This window comes from Gorilla gorilla, chromosome 18, assembly GCF_029281585.2.
Source record: "Gorilla gorilla gorilla isolate KB3781 chromosome 18, NHGRI_mGorGor1-v2.1_pri, whole genome shotgun sequence".
NCBI lineage: Eukaryota > Metazoa > Chordata > Mammalia > Primates > Hominidae > Gorilla > Gorilla gorilla.
The window spans coordinates 29,007,045-29,029,053 of NC_073242.2; the positions used below are offsets into that span (position 1 = coordinate 29,007,045).

The 22,009-nt window shown below is 46.5% G+C and overlaps 1 protein-coding gene across 15 annotated transcripts in view; it reads right to left on the reverse strand.

Annotated features, from left to right (window-relative positions):
* LOC115932779 (sortilin-related receptor-like) overlaps positions 1–22,009 on the reverse strand; it is a 308,035-nt gene that overhangs the window by 156,552 nt on the left and 129,474 nt on the right. For 9 of the 15 annotated variants that reach the window (XM_055365626.2, XM_055365612.2, XM_063699573.1 and 6 more), the window contains 4 exons: positions 10,666–10,751; positions 6,359–6,487; positions 2,298–2,397; positions 1,990–2,134 (listed from right to left, as the gene is read on the reverse strand). In XM_055365626.2, coding sequence (XP_055221601.2) covers positions 1,990–2,134; positions 2,298–2,397; positions 6,359–6,487; positions 10,666–10,751 — 460 coding nt within the window. The other 6 variants (XM_055365622.2, XM_063699575.1, XM_055365621.2 and 3 more) reach the window with 6 other exon arrangements.

The window sequence follows — 22,009 nt, forward strand, 5'->3', positions numbered from 1 at the left end:
GGAGTGGCCTCAAACAAGGAGTGTGTGGTGAGGTGCTGAGAATGCAATGGGAGCAGGGTCCTGTCCCCACGCTAAAGAAGCTCACAGTTTAATGCAAATGAGAAGCCAGTGAGGACATCACTACTCCTGCTGTGCACTTGGGAACTAGAAACATAAAACCTGACTCTGGAGGGAAGCTAAGGAAGCATTCTACTCTTGAGTTGACGTAAGTGCATCTGAAGCTTCTGATCTCCGATGAGAACAATGGGGGACACCAAACAGAATATAAAACCCATGATTGAATACATCAAATTGCTAACATGGCAGTAAACAGACATGAGGTGAAGATGGAGAAGAAGGAAACCCAGGATGAAAGTCAGCCTCGCATTTGGAACCCATTTCCCTGAGTTTCATTGCTGAATTCCAGAAGGAACTACTACTGAGATGCAAAGAAGCACAGCAGCTTTTGCACACATGCGTGGGATTAGAAGGAAAACAAGTGGATTGAGGGTCTGCCAATGAAAGCGACCCATACTGAAGTCCACTGGCTCTGGTTGAGACCCAGAAGAGTCACGCATCAGAATAGAGGTGGACAGGAAATACCCTGGCCTTTGTAGGGACTGAGCCTGCACCGGCGACCTCAATTGCAGCCTGTATGGAGGACCCCTGACCATCCCCCAGAAGTAGACTCCCATCTCTTCTGCAGCAAGATAACATGCTACTAGGCCTCAATTCATTGCTAAATATTTTTTAACAAGTATCTCACATTTAACAAAAAAAGATCAGTCATATGGCAGCAAAATACAATGTAATATGACCAAAACATGAAAGACTGTGAAAATGAATCTGGAGGTGACCCAAGCATTGAATTCAACAATCCAGGCTGGGTGTGGTGGCTCACACTGGGAGGCTGAGGTAGGCAGATCACCTGAGGTCAGGAGTTCAAGACTAGCCTGGCCAACATGGTCAACCCCTATCTCTACTAAAATTACAAATATTGGGCTGGGCACGGTGGCTCATGCCTGTAATCCCAGCACATTGGGAGGCCGAGGTGTGCGGATCATGATGTCAGGAGTTCTAGACCAGCTTGGCCAATATGGTGAAACCCCGCCTCTACTAAAAATACAAAAATTATCCGGGCATGGTGGCATATGCCTGTAGTCCCAGCTGCTCAAGAGGCTGAGGGATAAGAATCGCTTGAACCTGGGAGGTGGAGGTTGCAGCGAGCCAAGATCATGCCACTGCACTCTAGCCTGGGTGACAGAGTGAGACTCTGTCTCAAAAAAAAAAAAAAAAAAAAAAATCGGCAAAATGTGGTGGCACACACCTGTAATCCAAGCTACTCGGGAAGCTGAGGCAGAATTGCTTCAAACTGGGAGGCAGAGGTTGCAGTGAGCCAAGATTGCACCATAGCACTCCAGCCTGGGCGACAGAGCGAGACTCTATCTCAAAATTAAAAAAAAAAAAAAAGGCTGGCTGTGGTGGCTCACGCCTCTAATCCCAGCACTTTGGGAGGCTGAGGCAGGTGGATTACCTGAGGTCAGAAGTTCGAGACCAGCCTGGACAACATGGTGAAACCCCATCTCTAGTAAAAATACAAAAATTACCTGGGCGTGGTGGTGGGCACCTGTAATCCCAGCTACTTGGGAGGCTGAGGCAGGAGAATCGCTTGAACCCAAAAGGCAGTGAGCTGAGATTGTGCCATTGCACTACAGCCTGGGCAACAACAGCAAAGCTCCATCTCAGGAAAAAAAAAAAGAGAGAGAGAGAGAAAGGAAAACCAATGCCAGTACTAGCAACTCCTCTTCCGCCGAAAAAATGACAAACAAGAATGTAGGAAGGGAAAGGAATTATACAGCTTAAACTAATGAAGCAGAAAGGACAAACTCAATTTTGAACCCACTGAATTTGCCACAAATATTGTAGAAAATATTCTCAAGGACTTTACAGTTGTCTACTTTGATTGGCACATGGTTCATACAACAGTATTTGTGTCAAGGCACATCTTACTGTTTTTTGGCGGTCTTCCTCTTTCCACTGATTTTGTCATGATGGTTGATTTTCGTTGTCACCTTCATCTTACGGATTTTAGGCATAACTTTTGTTTTCACATGTCTCCATAGAGTAATGACGTCTTTCCGGCCAATTTTATTTCCTGGAAAGGAAGAAACTCTTTTCTTTGTGTGCATACAAATAGACCTCAGCCCTTGGTGAGAGTGAGGAGAGGAGAAGGTGAGAAACCTGAGGGCAAGAAGCTGTTCTTTCCCTTTCCAGGGCAAACTCATTTCCACACTATGGGGACTCCAACAGAGCCATACCTTCCTGTCTACGGCGGTTGGACCTCCAAGCTCTCTGCTGTACATCTGTGGATCCATCATGTCCATTTTCAGACTGGAAGATAGTCTTCAGGAAAGACAACTAGGAAATAATAATATAAGAATGACGGCTGGGCACGGTGGCTCATGCGTACAATCCCAGTACTTTGGGAGGCCGAGGCAGGTGGATCACGGGGTCAGGAGTTCAAGACCAGCCTGGCCAAGATGGTGAAACCCTGTCTCTACTAAAAATACAAAAATTAGCCAGGCACGGCAGCGGGCGCCTGTAATCCGAGCTACTCGGGAGGCTGAGGCAGAGAACCGTTTGAAGCTGGGAGGCGGAGGTTGCAGTGAGCCGAGATCACACCACTGCACTCCAGCCTGAGCGACAGAATGAGACTCTGTCACACACACACACACACACACACACACACACACACACACACACAAGAATGACATGAGGCTGGCACGGTGGCTCACTCCTGTAATCCCAGCACTTTGGGAGGCCGAGGCAGGCGGATGACCTGAGGTCGGGAGTTTGAGACCAGCCTCACCAACATGGAGAAACGCTGTCTCTGCTAAAAATACAAAATTAGCCAGGCATGGTGGTGCATGCCTGTAATCCCAGCTAGTCGGGAGGCTGAGGCAGGAGAATCACTTGAACCCAGCAGGAAAAGGTTGTGGTGAGCTGAGATTGTGCCATTGCACTCCAACCTGGGCAACAAAATTGAAACTGTCTCAAAAAAAAAAAAAAAAAAAATAGGCCAGGTGCGGTAGGTCACGCCTGTAATCCCAGCACTTTGGGGGGCTGAGGCAGGTGAATCACAAGGTCAAGAGATGGAGACCATCCTGGGCAACATGGTGAAACCCCGTCTCTACTAAAAATACAAAAATTAGCTGAGCATGGTGATGCACGCATGTAGTCCCAGCTACTTGGGAGGCTGAGGCAGAAGAACTGCTTGAACTCAGGAGGCAGAGGTTGCAGTGAGCCAAGATCCCACCACTGTACTCCAGCCTGGTGACAGAGTGAGACTCCGTCTCAAAAAAAAAAAAAAAAAAAAAAAGAATGACATGAATATACTTCACACAACGGAACTGTACACTTCAACAGTTAGACGGTAATTATCATCTTATAAGTATTTTACCACAGGTTAACATGTTTCACAACTTGAAAAGGAAGTAATTACCTTCAGCTCTCTGAGTTCTAGAATTTGTAACATTTCACCCCCTGCTCCTTCCTGATCTGCACTGGAGCATCTTCCTTCTGTCCCTGCTCTACTCAGAGTTCACTTTCCCTTCCCTCACATCAGCTTCATTGAGGCTGGTTTGAACTTAACGCAAAACATTCTCACTAATGACTGAATTCCCACCAAGATTTCCATATTATCACAGTATGCTTTTAATCTTCGAAGATACGGCCGGGCGCGGTGGCTCACGCTTGTAATCCCAGCACTTTGGGAGGCCGAGGCGGGCGGATCACGAGGTCAGGAGATCGAGACCATCCTGGCTAACACGGTGAAACCCCGTCTCTACTAAAAATACAAAAAAATTAGCCGGGCGTGATGGCGGACGCCTGTAGTCCCAGCTACTCGGGAGGCTGAGGCAGGAGAATGGCGTGAACCCGGGAGGCGGAGCTTACAGTGAGCCGAGATCGCGCCACTGCACTCCCGCCTGGGCCACAGAGCGAGACTTTGCCTCAAAAAAAAAATAAAAATAAAAATAAATCTTCGAAGATACTAAATATTTGTTCTCATCATAGCTAAAATGCAATGCAAATCCCATCTCAGATGTGGGTCAGATACCTATGAATCTCCTGAGGTAGTCATTGAAATGACTTTTTTCTTGAGACGGAGTGTCACTCTCAACCATGCTGAAGTGCAGTGGCGTAGCTACCTTGGCTCACGGCAACCTCCACCTCCCAGATTCAAGCGATTCTTGTCCCTCGGCCTCCCAAGTAGCTGGGATTACAGGTGCCTGCTACCATGCCTGCCTAATTTTTGTCTTTTTAGTAGAGATGGGGTTTCACCATGTTGGCCCATCTGGTCTTGAACTCCTGACCTCAAGTGATCCATCTGCCTCAGCCTCCCAAAGTGCTGGGATTACAGGCATGAGCCACCACACCTGGCCTGAAATAATATCTTTCAAATTCTTTGTAGAATTTGTTTTTTCCTGATTTCTGCACATAGGATAAAAAAAAATTCATGTACTAGGATTTCGAGAGAAGCAATGGGTAATCTAAAAAGATGAAAACAGCAACCACGTCAATCCCACAGCTACTGCTAGATTTCATAGGAAAGGTAGCTGGCCCCGTTTGGAGCTAGGAGAAATGTCAAACACATGAAGAAATGAGAAGCAAAGAAATGCCATCACGCATGAATGCTTCATGGCACCCATGATGTCTCCCTGCTTAGGAGGTAATGGTATAGATGACTAGATGACAAGGACAAAGATGAGAGGTGCGAAGTTGTCCAAGTCCAACAGCTCAACTGAACCTTCCTAAATGGAATTGTTAAAAAGTGGTAAATTTAAAAACTTCCCCTGGCTCACGTGGTGGCTCACGCTTGTAATCCCAGCACTTTGGGAGGCTGAGGCGGGTGGATCATTTGAGGTCGGGTTTTGAGACTAGCCTGGCCAACATGGTAAAACCCCGACTCTACTAAAAATACAAAAATTAGCTGGGCATGGTGGTGGGCACCTGTAATCCCAGCTACTTGAGAGGCTGAGGCAGGGGAATCCCTTGAAGCCAAGAGGTGGAGGTTGCAGTGAGCCGAGGTCACACCATTATACTCCAGCCTGGGCAACAGAGGGAGACTCGTCTTGGGGGTGAGAAAAGAAAAAAAAAAAAAAAAAAAAAAAGCTTCCTCCAATTCATACCGAAAATTCTCTGTTCAGGACTAAGTGGCATAGAGAATGTTAAATGTGCCTAGATATCTTCATAACTCATATATTTTCTGTTTTCTACATATCTTGAAAGGCAGTGCCAAATGACGTGTAATTATCTAGGTGGTAAAACTGAAACATACTTCCTCTTCCCTTGAATATAAAAAAGCATTGTGGTATTAGTACTTTTATCTTGGATCATTGTTCAGAAGGAGGTTCAGCCCCCAGACAACCATATTTTTACTGTCATGAATGGCAAGACAAAACGTAGAGCTCAACTTACCCAAAGGAAAAAAGGCTCAAAAGACAAATTATGGCACAACTTAGCAGCCAAATTCTTACCAAGTACAGACTTTTGACATACTGATCTCTCTCCAGTTGCAAGTGGGAACATGCACTTTGAATGATCTCATTCAAAATTACCCTGCCCAGACACACTTTTCATTGATTCTCTTGGAGGGCAGTTCTGAGAGATTCTCTGGGGCTTTCTCTGCATCATGAGACGCAGTGCACTTCTGCCCTTCACCTTCCGGCAGTTTGTCACCTCGTCCCTATGACCTCAGAGGAACTTTGTCTCAGGCCAATTGTTTGTTCCTTGGGCTCTTTCATTTCCCCTAAAAATCATTTGCTGCCCCTCTAAATGGCCTACATCTCCATCTATCTCCCTCTCCCCTCAGAAGAGGGTGCTCTTTAAGCATCAACCATCCGGCCCTTCTAGCAGTCTCATTTTTCAGCTGGTTCCCATGTTTATGCCTGTTCTATGTTTTTCTTTTCCTGTTAAGCTGTCTGTTGTCAGCTCATTTCTGCAGTGAATCTTCAGAGAGGAGACTGGAAGCTTTCCTTCCACCCATACGATAGAACTATAAAACAGAAGAGTTTAGAAAGAATTTCCTATTTAAGTGACGAAACCTCATACTCCATTTGTGACAAATAGCACAAAGGTTAAAAAAACTTATTTTTGACCAAAAGCTCTGTTGACATTCTATTAAACAAACACTGACCTATTTAATTTTCATAATGTAAATGGCAGATATTTTCATAATTCTTATGCTAATAAATCATTTCCCTGATTTTTTGGGTAAAACCACATATTCATAATGAAGTCCAGAAACGTGAATTGTTTTATATAATTTATTCTTATTTGTGATTACAAGTATACCTCTACAGAAAGTTAGTATACTCACCCAAAGGTAAACTGTCCAGAGGATAATGACAACTTTATAACTTCTCGGAAATTCAATAATGATATCTAACCAAGGACTTCCACCAAAGTCAGTCCCACGATGATGATGGTCAGCCAGAGTATTGATAACCTGGAATAATAATAGTTGAAATAATGAAAAGGTCAATGACACTGACAGTATTTCACTCAGAAAGAATCATCCTTAGAAACCGTCAACCTCCTCCAAAAGGTAACCACATCCCTCAGATATCACCGTGGGATTCCACTGCTACAAAAAAGAACAGAAGTTAGAAGTCACGTTTTTCAGATGGCTGGTAGTGTTTTTAGGCATTGCAAATGTGGGGTGTTGTGTTGTCTTTCTTGGTATAAAGCAGGGATATCCAATCTTTTGACTTCCCTGCCTATATTAAAAGAAGCAAAGTTGTCTTTAGCCACACATAACATACACTAACACTAACAATAGCTGATAATCTAAAAAAAACCTCTTTTTTTTTTTTTTGAGACAGAGTTCTGCTCCACTCAGTCACCCAGGCTGGAGTGCAGTGGTGCAATCTCGGCTCACTGCAACCCCCAGCTCCTGGGCTCAAGCCATTCTCCTCCCTCAGCCTCCCGAGTAGCTGAGATTACAGGTCTCTGCCACCACGCCCGACTAATTTTTGTATTTTTCGTAGAGATGAGGTTTCACCATGTTGGCCAGTCTGGCCTTGAACTCCTGACAGGCGATCTGCCTGCCTCGGCCTCCCAAAGCGCTGGGATTACAGGTGTGAGCCACCGTGCCCAGCCATTTTTTTGTTTTTGTTTGTTGTTTTTGAGATGGGGTCTCACTCTGTCACCCAGGCTGGAGTGCAGTGGTGTGCTCTCGGCTCACTGCAACCTCTGCCTCTCAGGTTCAAGTGATTCTCCTGCCTCAGCCTCCTGAGTAGCTGGGAGTACAGGTGCCTGACAGTGCACTCAGCAAATTTTTGTATTTTCTGTGGAGATGGGGTTTTGCCATGTTGGCCAGGGTGGTCTCGAACTCCTGACGTCAGGTAATCTGCCCACCTCAGCCTCCCAAAGTGCTGGGATTACAGGCATGAGCCACTGTACCTGGCCAAAATCTCCTAACGTTTTAAGAAAGTTTACAAATTTGTGTTGAACTGCATTCAAAACTGTCCTGGGCCACATGCAGCCCGTCACTCATGGGTAAGACAAGCTAAGTATAAAGTAATTATCTTCTCTTTTCTTTTTTGTTTTGAGACAAAGTTTTGCTCTGTCACCCAGGCTAGATTGCAGTGGCATGATCTCAGCTCACCGCAACCTCCACCTCCCGGGTTCAAGCGATTCTCCTGCCTCAGCTACTGAGTAACTGGGATTACAGGCGCCTGCCACCACGCTCGGCTAATTTTTGTATTTTTAGTAGAAACAGGGTTTCACCATCTTGGCCAGGCTGGTCTCCAACTCCTGACCTCATGATCCACCTGCCTCGGCCTCCCAAAGTGCTGGGAATACAGGTGTGAGCCACTGCACCTGGCCAGTAGTTATCTTTTCTTTAAAGTTATTTACTTGTTTTTTAAATTGATGTATAGCATTGGATGCATTTATTATATATCACATGGTAAAAGAATCCCTCTAAATAATACTTCTCTCTTGGATTATAGGAATCTTTGTCATTTAAAGCTCAGCATAAGTAAAAAAAAAAAAACACACAATGAAGAGATTACTTCATTCACAAATAAGTATCAAATTTTAGTGCTTAAAAATTAACCAGGTGGGCCGGGCGTGGTGGCTCACGCCTGCAATCCCAGCACTTTGGGAAGCCGAGGTGGGTGGACCACGAGATCAGGAGATTGAGACCATCCTAGCTAACACGGTGAAACCCATCTCTACTAAAAATACAAAAAATTAGCAGGGCATGGTGGCATGCGCCTATAGTTCCAGCTACTTGGGAGGCTGAGGCAGAAGAATCACTTGAACCCGGGAGGCAGAGGTTGCAGTGAGCCGAGATCGCACCACTGCACTTCAGCCTGGGTGACAGAGCGAGACTCTGTCTCAAAAAAAAAAAAAAAATTACCAAGGTGGAGATCGTGAAAATGGCATGAATAGTATGGGATTTCTCTAAGACTGTTGATATTAATTCCATTAGACTCTTATGTGAGTGAAGACGAAGACGTCCCCTGAGTAATTTCAGACAGCTTGTGATAACATTTCTACATGGATTCCTCAGGATTTGACTATATATTCTTGAAAACATCTCAATTTTCAATGTTTCTTTCAAGATGGTGAATTAAACAGAGATAGCCCTTCAACAGGTTGAACTCAGCATATGCTGAGTCTGAAATGGAAATGATGGAGTTAGAGAACCAGACAACAATGGTAATGATTTCAGAAACATGGTGTTGAGCAAAACAAAGCAGACACAAAAGAGTACCTATGGCATGGCATGCATCTGTATACACGAAATTCCAGAATGAGCAAGCTAACCTATGATAAGAAAGAGACTGGCTGGGAAGAGTGAGAGTTCACTTTCTGGGGTGACATAATAGTGTAGATCTTGGCTGGGCACGGTGGTTCACGCCTGTAATCCAACGCTTTGGGAGGCCGAGGCGGGCGGATCACCTGAGGTCGGGAGTTCAAAACCAGCCTGACCAACATGGAGAAACCCTATCTCTACTAAAAATACAAAATTAGCTGGGAGTGGTGGCACATGTCTGTAATCCCAGCCACTCGGGAGGCTGAGGCAGGAGAATCGCTCGAACCTGGGAAGCAGAGGTTGCGGTGAGCTGATATTGCCCCATTGCACTCCAGCCTGGGCAACAAGGGAAAAACTGTCTCAAAAAAATAAATAAATAAATAAATAAAATAACGTAGATCTTGAAAGGGGGTTGGTTTATGCTGGTGTATGTACTTTCCAAAGTTAGTAAAACTTACACTTAAGGTTATATATTTTGGCCAGGCACGGTGGTTCACGCCTGTAATCCCAGCACTGGGAGGCTGAGGCAGGCGGATCACGAGGTCAAGAGATGGAGACTATCCTGGCAAACATGGTGAAACCCCATCTCTACTAAAAATACAAAAATTAGCCAGGCGTGGTGGTCTACTAAAAATACAAAAATTAGCCAGGCGTTGTAATCTGAGCTACTCAGGAGGCTGAAGCAGGACAATTGCTTGAACCCCAGAAGCGGAGGTTGCAGTGAGCCGAGATCTTGCCACTGCACTCCAGCCTGGGCGACAGAGTGAGACTCTGTCTTAAAAAAAAAAAAAAAAAAAAAGAAAGTCATCAAACCAGATGACACAAATCAAATGACATTTCACTTTGTTTTGGTCCATTTTGTTTGTTAGAGACAAGAGTGCAGCGGGGCCATCTCGGCTCACTGCAACGTCCAGCTCCTGGGCCCAAGCGATCCTCTCACCTCAGCCTCTCCAGTAACTGGGATAACAGGTACACACCACCAGGCCCAACTCATCTTTTTTGGAATTTTTTGTAGAGATGGAGTTTCGCTATGATGCCCTGGCTAGTCTTCAACTCCTGGACTCAAGTGATCTGCCTCTGCCCACCTCGGCCCCCTAAAGTGCTGGGATTACAGGCCTGAGCTGTGTAATTTCATGCCGCGTGACACAGCCCAGTAAAAAGGAAGAAACCCCACGGGTCCAGCGTCTACTCACAGAGATGCACTGATGGCTGATAAATTCCAGCAGGAGCAAAAAGAGGAGCCAAAAGAGCATCCACCACACCCGCATGTCCTGGTCCTTTCAGGGCGCCCTGAGGCGGCCAGGACAGAGGTGGAGGTGGCTTAGGGCAGGGGGGAGGGAAGGGGACGGGGACCGGCCGGGATCTGAGTTGGGGAGGGGGAGGGGAGGGGGAGGGGAAGGGGAGGGGAAGGGGAGGGGAAGGGGGGAAGTAAGGGAAGGGAAAGGAGAAGGGGGCTGTTGGGCACCTGGAGGAGGAGGAGGAGAAGAAGAAAGGGGTCTGGGAAAGGATCCGGTTCAAATTAAGTTCTCAAGCGCTGGTGGAAGGTTTAGCTACAGGTCACGGAGAAGATCAGGGAAGCAACAGGACACGCGGGGCAAGGGAGCGGGCAAGGGAGCGTGAGGCTTAGGAGCAATTAGAGGGAGACAAAGGTTCTGCTATCCACCAAACCTTCTTCGGTCTGGGCCCTCCCTTAGCAACCCTGGGGCTTTATACTCCCTCTCCACCAATCCCTGATGACCCCGGTGGTGCCTCACAATGGACAATGCCAAGTAGCTCCCGCATCATTCCAATGACCCCTCCCCCATCTCAGTCTCCCACTCTCCTCCCAAGGACAGGTCCTCTCTGGAACCTTCACAAACCTGATTTCTGGTCCTCCCCAACCAGCTCCCTGTCCCTGCTTCTGGGCGCTCCTTCCTTCCTGAGCTCCCAGGGTTCCTCAAGGTCACTTTTGGCGACAAAACATAAAAAGTAAATGATGGCAGGATGGCAGGAAGAACCTCATACCCAAGCAGAGTGCCAGGTTTTACAGCCTCCGCTCAGCCATTCATATCCTAAGCAACAAAACATCAGCAGGATGCGGAAGGTCCCGATAGTAAACCATCTCCATCACATCCATGTAGCCATCTGTCCATCAACCTGTATCTCAGGAACAAATGTAGATACATTCATTTTAAGCATGCATGGTATATTTACAAAAATTAACCTGACTTATTTTGTTCCAGCAAATCTCAATATATTTGAGAGCAATCAAATCACACAGCATGTTTCTGATCATATAACTGTGCTAGAAGTCAATGATTAAAAGCTAATTCAAAATTATTATTTGCTTGGAAATTCAAAGTGCCCTTATAAGACATAAACATAAGAAATAATCCAAAATGAAACAAGATTGCCTTTCAACTCAATGATAAGATCATAACATGGCAATAAAATGTCTCCCTCTGGCCTGGGAATTCCTCTTTGTGGCACAAGGTTGTGTGATCTCAAATCACCCCTAACCCACCTAGACATTTTAACATCCGAAACCGAGTGATGAGGTCCTTATCTATATCATCTTACTGCCTGTGTGTGTGGACTTTAAATTCTGAACCCAAATGAGGGGGAGAAAACCAAGTTGACTTTCATGACTGACCTCTCAGGGATGTCCAAGGAATCTGTGCATTTCAAGAAACAAAGTTCATCAGCTTCTCTCCTAAGGTATTTGCCCACAATACCCAGAGGGCTTGGCAGCATCATGTGTGATGGGTGGGGAGCTCCAAGCAGGTGGGCAGGACCCAGGGGCCTGGTGACCAGGACAGACCCCCACTGTCCATCACCTTTCCTGGCCCCGTCCTCAGCTAAACTTCCCACAGGCCTTCTGCCCGATCACACAGAGTGTGCCCAAACTCTCTCAGGCCTCTGGCAGCTGAAAACCACTGCTTTAAATCCCTTTACCATTTACTATGACATACGGTTATTGTAAACAGGAAATATTCTATTGATGCTACAAATGGAAAGCCAATGCCTTTACCATAAATAGAAAAACAACCCTAAGAAACAAGCAAAACAAAAACAACACAGGGGCTGGGTGTGATGGCTCAGGCCTGTAATCCCAGCACTTTGGGAGGCCGAGGTGGGCGGATCACAAGGTCAGGAGTTCCAGACCAGCCTGGCCAATATGGTGAAACCCTGTCTCTAATAAAATACAAAAATTAGCCGGGTGTGGTGGTGGGCGCCTGTAGTCCCACCTACTTGGGAGGCTGAGGCAGAAGAATAGTTTGAACCCGGGAGGCAGAGTTTGCAGTGAGCCGAGATTGCACCACTGCACTCCAGCCTAGGTGACAGAGCGAGACTCTGTCTCACAAACAGCAACAACTACAAACAAACAAACAAAAAACAGGGTTAACAAAACTATGGAATTCAATTCTATTTGTATGCTGCAGCCATGTTCCAGCCCTAGATTTGGCTGGGCATGGTGGCTCACGCCTGTAATCCCAGCACTTTGGGAGGCTGAGGCAGGCGGATCACGAGGTTAGGAGTTCGAGACCAGCCTGACCAACATGGTAAAACCCCGTCTCTACTAAAAATACAAAAATTAGCCAGGCATGGTGGCACATGCCTGTAATCCCAGCTACTCAGAAGGCTGAGGCAGGACAATCCCTTGAACCCGGGAGGCAGAGGTTGCAGTGAGCTGAGATCGCGCCATTGCACTCCAGCCTGGGCAACAAGAGCAAAACTCCGTCTTAAAATTAAAAAAAAAGCCAGGCACGGTGGCTCATGCCTGTAATCCCAGCACTTTGGGAGGCCGAGACGGGTGGATCACAAGGTCAGGAGATCGAGACCATCCTGGCTAACATGGTGAAACCCTGTCTCTACTAAAAATACAAAAAATTAGCTGGCCGTGGTGGTGGGCGCCTGTAATCCCAGCTACTTGGGAGGCCGAGGCAGGAGAATGGCGTGAACCTGGGAGGTGGAGCTGGCAGTGAGCCGAGATCGCGCCACTGCACTCCAGCCTGGGTGACAGAGCAAGACTCTGTCTCAAAAAAAAAAAAAAAAAAAAAAAGAGGCAAAACTAATAGTATAATTTATAAGAAAGGAAGATTAACAAATTGGCTGTGATACTTGGTACATTACCACAAATTTTAAAACATGAAGTGAAGATTTTACCAGAAAACAGCAGAACACCAGTACTGCCTGTGATACAGGTGATAAACTGGATTTTTTTTTTTTTTTTTTTTTTTTGGAGATGGAGTCTTGCCCTGTCGCCCAGGTTGGAATGCACTATTGCGGTCTCGGCTCACTGAAACCTCCACCTACCAGGTTCAAGAGATTCTCCTGCTTTAAGTCCCAAGTAGCTGGGACTATAGGCGCGTGCCACCACACCCAACTAATTTTTGTAGTTTTAGTAGAGACGGGGGTTTCACGATGTTGCCAGGCTGGTCTCAAACTCCTGACCTCATGTGATCTGCCCACCTCAGCCTCCCAAAGTCCCGGGATTACAGTCATGAGCCACCACACCTGGCCTTAAATTTTTTATAGGCAGAGTGCGGTAGCTCACGCCTGTAATCCCAGCACTTTGGGAGGCCGAGGCGGGTGAATCACCTGAGGTCAGGAGTTTAAGACCAGCCTGACCAACATGGCAAAACCCTGTCTCTACTAAAAATACAAAAATTAGCTGGGCGTGGTGGTGCGCACCTGTAATCCCAGCTACTTGGAAGGCTGAGGCAGGAGAATCGCTTGAACCTGGGAGATGGAGTTTGCAGTAAGCCAAGATGACACAGACTCCGCGTCAAAAAAAAAAAAAAAACAGGAACAGAAAACAAAACAAAACATATACAAAAGAAATAAAATACATTTAGGCCAGATGCTGTTACCTGCTGAAGCCCTCTCTGTTCAAAATGGAGATGAGGAAACCTTGGAGATGTGTTAAAGATATAATAGCCAGCCGGGCGCGGTGGCTCATGCCTGTAATCCCAGCACTTTGGAAGGTTGAGGTGGGTGGATCACCTGAGGTCGGGAGTTCAAGACCAGCCTGACCAACATGGAGAAACCCCATCTCTACTAAAAATAAAAAAAATAAAAAAAAAAAAATTAGCCAGGCATGGTGATGCATGCCTGTAATCCCAGCTACTCGGGAGGCTGAGGCAGAAGAATCGCTTGAACCCGGGAGGCAGAGGTTGCGGTGGCCGAGATCACGCCATTGCACTCCAGCCTGGGCAATAAAAGCAAAACTCTGTCTGAAAAAATAAACAAACAAATAAATAAATATATAAAAAGATATAATAGCCAATGAGGTACTGTGTGCTTGTAGTCCCAGCTACTTGGAAGGCTGAGGCAGGGACATCCCTTGAGGCCAGGAGTTCGAGGCTACAGTGAGCTCTGATGGCACCACTGCAGTCAGGCCTGGACAACATAGTGAGACCGTCTTTCAAAAATAAATAAGCAGGGTGCAGTAACTCACACCTGTAATCTCAGCACTTTGGGAGGCTGGGGTGGGTGGATCACTTGAGGCCAGGAATTTGAGACCAGGCTGACCACGAAGCTAAAACCCCCATCTCTACTAAAAATACAAAAAAAATTAGCCAGGTGTGGTGGTACGTCCCTGTAGTCCTAGCTACTCAGGAGGCTGAAGCAGGAGAAACGCTTGAACCCGGGAGGTGGATGCTTCACTGAGCTGAAATCGTGCCAATGCAATCCAGCCTGGGTGACAGAGCGAGACTCTGTCTTAAAAACAAAAACAAAAACAAAATGCTGGAGTCATGCTGAGCATAGGGAATGTGAAGGTCCTGGATTGAGACAGGCTGAGGGAAGGACAGCTGTGCCCTCTCCTCCTTCTATTCAGCCCATGGGTTCTATGTTCTTACAGAGTGGAGGGCAGAAACCCCTGCATTATTTAAAGCATTATTCTTTCTGTCTGTCTCATTTCTGTCTCTTTCTCTGTCTCTCTCACATTCAAACATGCATAGTTGGATTTACCAAGTTAAATACAGGTATATTATGACTCCAGTGTTTGTAGCTTGTCAAAGCATCCCCTCATGATTTGTTTCTTCCTGTGGCTTCTACAAAAAAAAAAAAAAGAAAAAAGAAAGAATGAAAGAAGAAAGGAAGGAAGGAAGGAAGGAAGGAAGGAAGGAAAGAACCCAGAGAGCTGGGCATGGTGGCTTATACCTGTAATCCCAGCACTTTGGGAGGCCAGAGCGGGCAGATCGCCTGAGGTCGGGAGTTCAAGACCAGCCTGACCAACATGTAGAAACCCTGTCTCTACTAAAAATGCAAAATTAGCCAGGCATGGTGGCACATGCCTGTAATCCCAGCTACTTGGGAGGCTGAGGCAGGAGAATTGCTTGAACCCGGGAGGTGGAGGTGGAGGTGAGCCGAGATCGTACCGTTGCACTCCAGCCTGGGCAATAAAAGCTAAACTCTATCTCAAAAAAAAAAAAAAAAGGTAAAAAATTAGCCAGGCGCAGTGGTGTGTGCCTTTAGTCCTAGCCACTAAGGAGGCTGAGGCTGAGGTGGGGGGATACTTTTAGCCCAGAAGTTTGAGGCTACTGTGAGCTATGATTGTGCCACTCTACTCCAGCCTGGGCAACGGAGTGAGACCATATCTTTAAGAAAAGCAATGCATAATGAGATACTACTTCATATCCACTAGGATGACTAATACTCAAAAAGAGAATAATAAGTGGTGAGGATATGGAGAAACAGAAACTCTCCCACATTGCCGGTAGGAAAGTAAAATGGGGCCTGCCACTTTGGAAAGCAGTTGGAAAGTTTAATAAAAATGTAAAGATAAATTGATCCAGCAATCTTATTCCTAGGTATCTCTCACTGAGAGGAATGAAAGCATATGTTTACACAAAGTAACATAAACTCGCCTCCTGAGTAGCTGGGATTACTGGCGCTTGCCACCACACCTGGCTAATTTTTCTATTTTTAGTAGAGATGGGGTTTCATCATGTTGGCCAGGCTGGTCTCGAACTCCTGACCTGAGGTGTGATCCACCTGCCTCAATCTCCCAAAGTGCTGGGATTACAGGTGTGACCCACCTTGACCAGCCTAAATTCAACTATTTGAATTATATATATATATATATATATGGTCTATATATAAACATATATATAATATAGAAAATAAAATTCAATTATATATGTTTTAATTAAACAATTTTTTTTGTTCTGATGGGGTCTCACTATGATGCTCAGGCAGGTCTCAAACTCCTGGGCTCAGAATATCCTCCTGCCTCAGCTTCTCAAAGTGCAGGAAGGTGTGAGCCACCATACCCAGCCAATGGTTGAATGGTGTGTGTGTGTGTACATACATACATACACATACACATACTTTATTTACTTATTTATTTATTTACTTATTTATTTATTTTTGAGAGACGGAGTCTCGCTCTGTCGCCCAGGCTGGAGTGCAGTGGCTTGGCTCACTGCAAGCTCCACCTCCCAGGTTCACGCCATTCTCCTGCCTCAGCCTCCCGAGTAGCTAGGACTACAGGCGCACGATGCCACGCCCTGCTAATTTTTTGTACTTTTAGTAGAGACGGGGTTTCACCACATTAGCCAGGAGAGTCTCAATCTCCTGACCTCGTGATCTGCCCGCCTCAGCCTCCCAAAATGCTGGGATTACAGGTGTGAGCCACCGCTCCCGGCCACATATACATATTTTAAAGAGTGATCTTCATCAGAAATTCTAGATGAAAAAAATAAAAGTAAATATAATTTTTTTAAAAAAGAATAAGGAAATGTTTTCCCAAATGCCTCTGACAAATTACCCCTTGTGATTTATTGGCCCAAGGTGTGGCATGGGGACTGGCTTGCACTGACCAGCTTCGTCCTGGGTTCTGGAAGGGAGCAGCTGGTCATGGAAGCTGGGGCTAGCATCAGTGCCCGTGAAGCATGTGGGCTGTGGGTAGGGATCATTACCTAATCAAAAATCAGGGGATTGCAAGAAGGTGAAAGCGGATACTAGGTGGACAACTACTAAGGTGTCAATTACACCCAAGACTGGCCACTAGATACAGACCCCTCGCCCTGCATTCTCCAGCCCATTATCCACATCCTGTCTCCTACTTCTCTGCCCACTATGGCAAAGGGAGGCAGAGTGGGGGTGGGAAGAGTCACTGCCTAAAACATGGCTTTCCTGCAGGGTGACCAGCTGTCCTGGGACTGAGTGGTTTCCTGGGACATGGGACTGAAGGTGCCAAAACGGGGGAAGTTCCAGGTGAACTGGGAAGGGTTGGTGACCTGGTCACCTCACCAAACAGAAAAAAAGAAGCACTCCTAATGAACTGTGGATCCTGTCATCAAGCACCAATGGCTGCTGATACCACAAAGAGACAATTGGTCATTGTGCGTCTGTGAGGAAAGCACGCTCAACACCATTTTTGAAATATTTTTTGGCAAAAAGATTGAACATAAATACAAACAAGTCTGTAGATCCAAGTACCAATTCATAGGAAATACAGACTGTGGAGTGTTTAAAATGGAAACTTACTGGGCGCAGTGGCTCACGCCTGTAATCCCAGCACTTTGGGAGCCCGAGGTGGGTGGATCACCTGAGGTCAGGAGTTCGAGACCAGCCTGGCCAACATGGCGAAACCTCGTCTCTACTAAAAATATAAAAATTAGCCGGGCGTGGTGGCAGGCACCTGTAGTCCTAGCTACTTAGGAGGCTGAGGCAGGAGAATCGCTTGAACTCAGGAGGCGGAGGTTGCAGTGAGCTGAGATCGCACCACTGCACTGCAGCCTGGGGAACAGAGTGAGACTCTGTCTCAAAAGAAAAGAAAACAAAAGAAATGATCTCCTGCAGAATGCCCAGGAGGAACACTGACTGAGAACCAGATGCTCATGCTGGCATTGGAACCAGGCTTCTTGAGGTCCCCTCCTGAAAACCTCTTTTGCTCTTGGCAGGCTCTCAGTCTCCATGCTCAGCTGGCTTCACCCCAGGGGTACCAGGCACTAGGGGGTGGAGGACAGGTACCCTGCTGACCAGGCCCCCAGGAGGGCTCCACAGCTCGCCCTGCCTCCTCATTTAGGCAGCATGAATTGTTGCCAAGATGGCTATTATTTTTATTTTTAATTAATTAATTAATTCTTCTTCTTCTTTTGAGATGGAGTCTCACTCTGTCACCGAGGCTGGAGTGCATTGGTGCGATCTCAGCTTACTGTAGTCTCCACTGCTTGGGGTTCAAGCGATTCTCCTGCCTCAGCCTCCTGACATTTCTGTATTTTTAGTAGAGATGGGGTTTCACCATGTTGGCGAGCCTGGTCTCGAACTCCTGACCTCAGGTGATCCGCCTACCTTGGCCTCCCAAAGTCCTGGCATTACAGTCATGAGCCACTTTTTTCCTGATTCTTTGTACTCTTTTCTAGTTTGCAAATGTCTACGATGAGCACATGTTGCTTTTATAATCATTAAGAAAAACTCGGTAAATACTTAAGAGGGAAAAGTATTTGCCATGAGGTTAACAGATGGTTCAAGCAAGGTTTTGAAAAATGGCCACAGGCCAGGTGCCACGACTCATGCTTATAATCCCAGCATTTGCATTTTGGGAGGTCAAGGTGGGAGGATCGCTTGAGCCCAGGAGTTCGAGACCAGCCTGGGCAACAGAGTGATATCCCATCTCTATAAAAAAACATAAAAATATATAAATAAAATTTTTAAAAGAGAAAAACGGCCACATTGTTGGAATAAAGATCCTTCTCCCAAGAGGACAAGGGAAGAATTCAGCAGTGTGAAGTCGGAGCACACCGGGTTTCTTGCTCATGGTGCTTTGGATGTCCTGGCGACCGGATTCCCTGTCACGGGGGGCAGGGTAAGGGGGAATTCGTCTTGAGTGCTGTAGGATGTTTAGCGACATCGCTGGCCTCTACCCTGGTTGCCTGCCATGGGCAAACCCCACTCCAGTTTTGACATCCAAACATGTCTCCAAACATTGCCAACTGTCCCCAGGGTGGGGGCAACTTGCCCCTGATGGAAAACCACTGCTCTAGGTATTAGGTTCCTAAGAAAGAAACCAGAGTCATGAAGATGTGTTTTACCTTCCAGGTATGAAGGTTAATGAGCCATTTTTTTAAATCCCTTAAAAATCTGTTCCCCTAAGGTGCTTGAGGCAATCTGTGAAAATGGTTCACTATTCACTTTATCCAGAAAACACCACAGAATCATGCAGATCAAGAGGTTCAAATCTTCGTGTTCACCTTAAGAACATTTGTGAGGCCGGGCATGGTGGCTCAGGCCTGTTATCCCAACACCTTGGGAGGCTGAGGCAGGAGGATCCCTTGAGGCCAGGAGTTTGAGACCAGCCTGGTCAGCATGGTGAAACCCCATCTCTACTAAAAATACAAAAATTAGCCGGGCGTGGTGGCACATGCCTGTAACTCTAGCTACTCGAGAGGCTGAGGCACAAGAATTTCTTGAACCCGGGAGGTGGAGGCTGCAGTGAGCCAAGATCGTGCCACTACACTCCAGCCTGGGCAACAGAGTGAGACTCTGTATCAAAAAAAAAAAAAAAAAAAAAAGGCCAGGCGCAGTGGCTCACGCCTGTAATCCCAGCACTTTGGGAGGCCGAGGCGGGCGGATCATGATGTCAAGAGATCGAGACCATCCTGACTAACACAGTGAAACCCCGTTTCTACTAAAAATACAAAAAAAATTAGCCGGGCGTGGTGGCGGGTGCCTGTAGTCCCAGCTACTCGGGAGGCTGAGGCAGGAGAATGGCGTGAACCCGGGCGGCAGAGCTTGCAGTGAGCCAAGATCGCGCCACTGCGCTCCAGCCTGGGCGACAGAGCAACACTCCGTCTCAAAAAAAAAAAGAAAAAGAAAAAGAACACTCCTGAAAGCGCCCAGGCCATCAAAGGTATGCACACACAAAAGGCCACAAAGTATCAGAAAGATGCCACTTTACAGAAACAACATGTACCATTCTGACATTGTAATGGTGGAGTTGGTAGATGTACCCAGGCCAAGAAGTGGGGCTGGCCACAAGGTCGGCGGCCCAAAAAGAGCACTGAATTTCTGCTGCACATGCTTAAAAATACAGAGAGTCACACTCAACTTAAGGGTTCAGATGCAGATTCTCTGGTCCTTGAGCATATCCAACTGAAGAAAGCACCTAAGTTGCGTCACCGGACCTACAGAGCTCAAGGTCGGTCGGATTAACCCATACGTGAGCTCACCCTGCCACATCCAGATATCCTGCCTGAAAGGGAACAAACTGTTCCTAAATCAGAAGGGGAGGCTGCACAGAAGAAAAATATATCCCAGAAGAAATTGAAGAAACAAAAGCTTATGGCATGGGAATAAATTGGGAATAAATTAGGAATAGAAGGAATGCCATTAAAAGTTTAAAAAAAAAAAAAAAGGAGAGAGGGAGACAAACAGTAAAAAAGATATATTTCTTAGAAATCAGTAAACTGAATATCCCGGGAGAGAGGTCGGTATGGCCCCATTCACAAGCCTGGTTCCTGCCCATCCCCCCTCAAGGATTCTCCCAAACCAAATACCAACACCTGCACCCCTTCAGCCTGGGTGTTCTAAAAAAAAAAGAGCTGATTAATCCAACAAGGAAAAAAGTTCCCCTTTAGGAAGAGCCAAAAATGTGGTTTAAACAAACCCAAGGTCATTGGCGCTTCGAGTTGGCTAAGGCTGGGCAAGACCAGACCCTGATGTCAAGACTTTATAGCCAGGGCCCCTCCAGAGCAATGGAAAAGGGTGGGTGGTGAGAGAGGGGGGTGCCCCAGTTTGATGTAAGACCCACTGCCAAGGACTTCTATGTAACCTCAAAGGCAGGAGGTGGGGAGGTCAAACTGGGAAAATGAACGCACGAGGTGCCAGGGTGGTGGGCGGCATTTGCATCACCAAATTAAGTGCTGATGTGTACAAAAATCACAAAGCATCTGGCAGCCTTCCATGTTCTGTATACACTGCTTGGATACTCTAGCAGCTCGGAAAGAAAGGGGACATTTAAGGACATTTTTTGCTCACCTGGACGGAAGGGTAGAGAGACAGACCTCACGCTGGGCAAAAGATTCAGCTAAACCCACACATTTTGATTTAGAGAGCACAAAGGGTATTGCCACCTAAAAGTAGCCTGCCAAGCAGGTCAGTGAAAAAGTCACCAAGAAGTTGCAACAATGCATTGCTCGGGCTGAGAGACAGACAAAGGGGGATTCTGCAGCAAGAAGAAACAGGCTAGACTCAAGGTAGAACTTCCCAACCACAAGGGAATGAACATGCAGAAATTCAGTCTAATCAAATAATTTAAAAGCTGAAGGGAATGTCAGCTATCATGCACTGGCAAGAAACAAAAATCCAACTGTTTTTTGAGACACGGTCTTGCTCTGTCACCCAGGCCCGATGGAGCGCGGTGGCATGCTTTTGGCTCACAGCAGCCTGACTCCCAGGCTCAAGCGATTCCCCCACCTCAGCCTCCCGAATAGCCGGGACTACAGGTGTGCACCACCATCCCACCTAATGTTTGTACTTTTAGTAGAGACGAGGTTTCACCATGCTGCCCAGGCTGGTCTTGAACTCCTAACCTCAAGTGATCCACCCACCTTGGCCTCCCAAAGTGGTGGGATTACAGGCACAAACCACCACACCTGGCCACCAACTTTTCCTTTAAAACCACCAGGGCTCATGACAGCAGTATTCACAAGAGTCAGAAAGTGGAAAAAACCTGAATGTCCATCAACCAGTGAACAGATCAACACAGTATGGTCTATCTGCACAATGGTATATTATTCCGCAATAAAAGGAAATGAAGCTACAACATAGATGAACCTTGAAAACATCACGCTAAGCGTAAAAGCCGCCAGTCACAACATTCCACCTATTGTGATGCCATTTATATGAAATGTCCAGAATAAGCAAATCTACAGAGACAGAAAGATTAGTGGTTGCCTAGGGCTTGGGAGGTGCTGGGGAAAACAGGGAGTCATGGCTGATGGATTGGGGTTTCTTTTGGGGGTGATTAAAAAAAGTTCTAAACCTGACTGTGGTGATGGTTGGATTGTGTGATTTAAGTGGGTTAATTGTATGTTGTATGAATTTTTGTTTTGTTTTGTTTTTCTGAGACTAAGTCTTGCTCTGTTGCCCAAGCTGGAGTGTAGTGGCACGATCTCGGTTCACTGCAACCTCCGCCTCCCAGGTTCAAACTATTCTCCTGCCTCAGCCTCCCCAGTAGCTGGGCCTATAGGTGTGCGCCACCACGCCAGG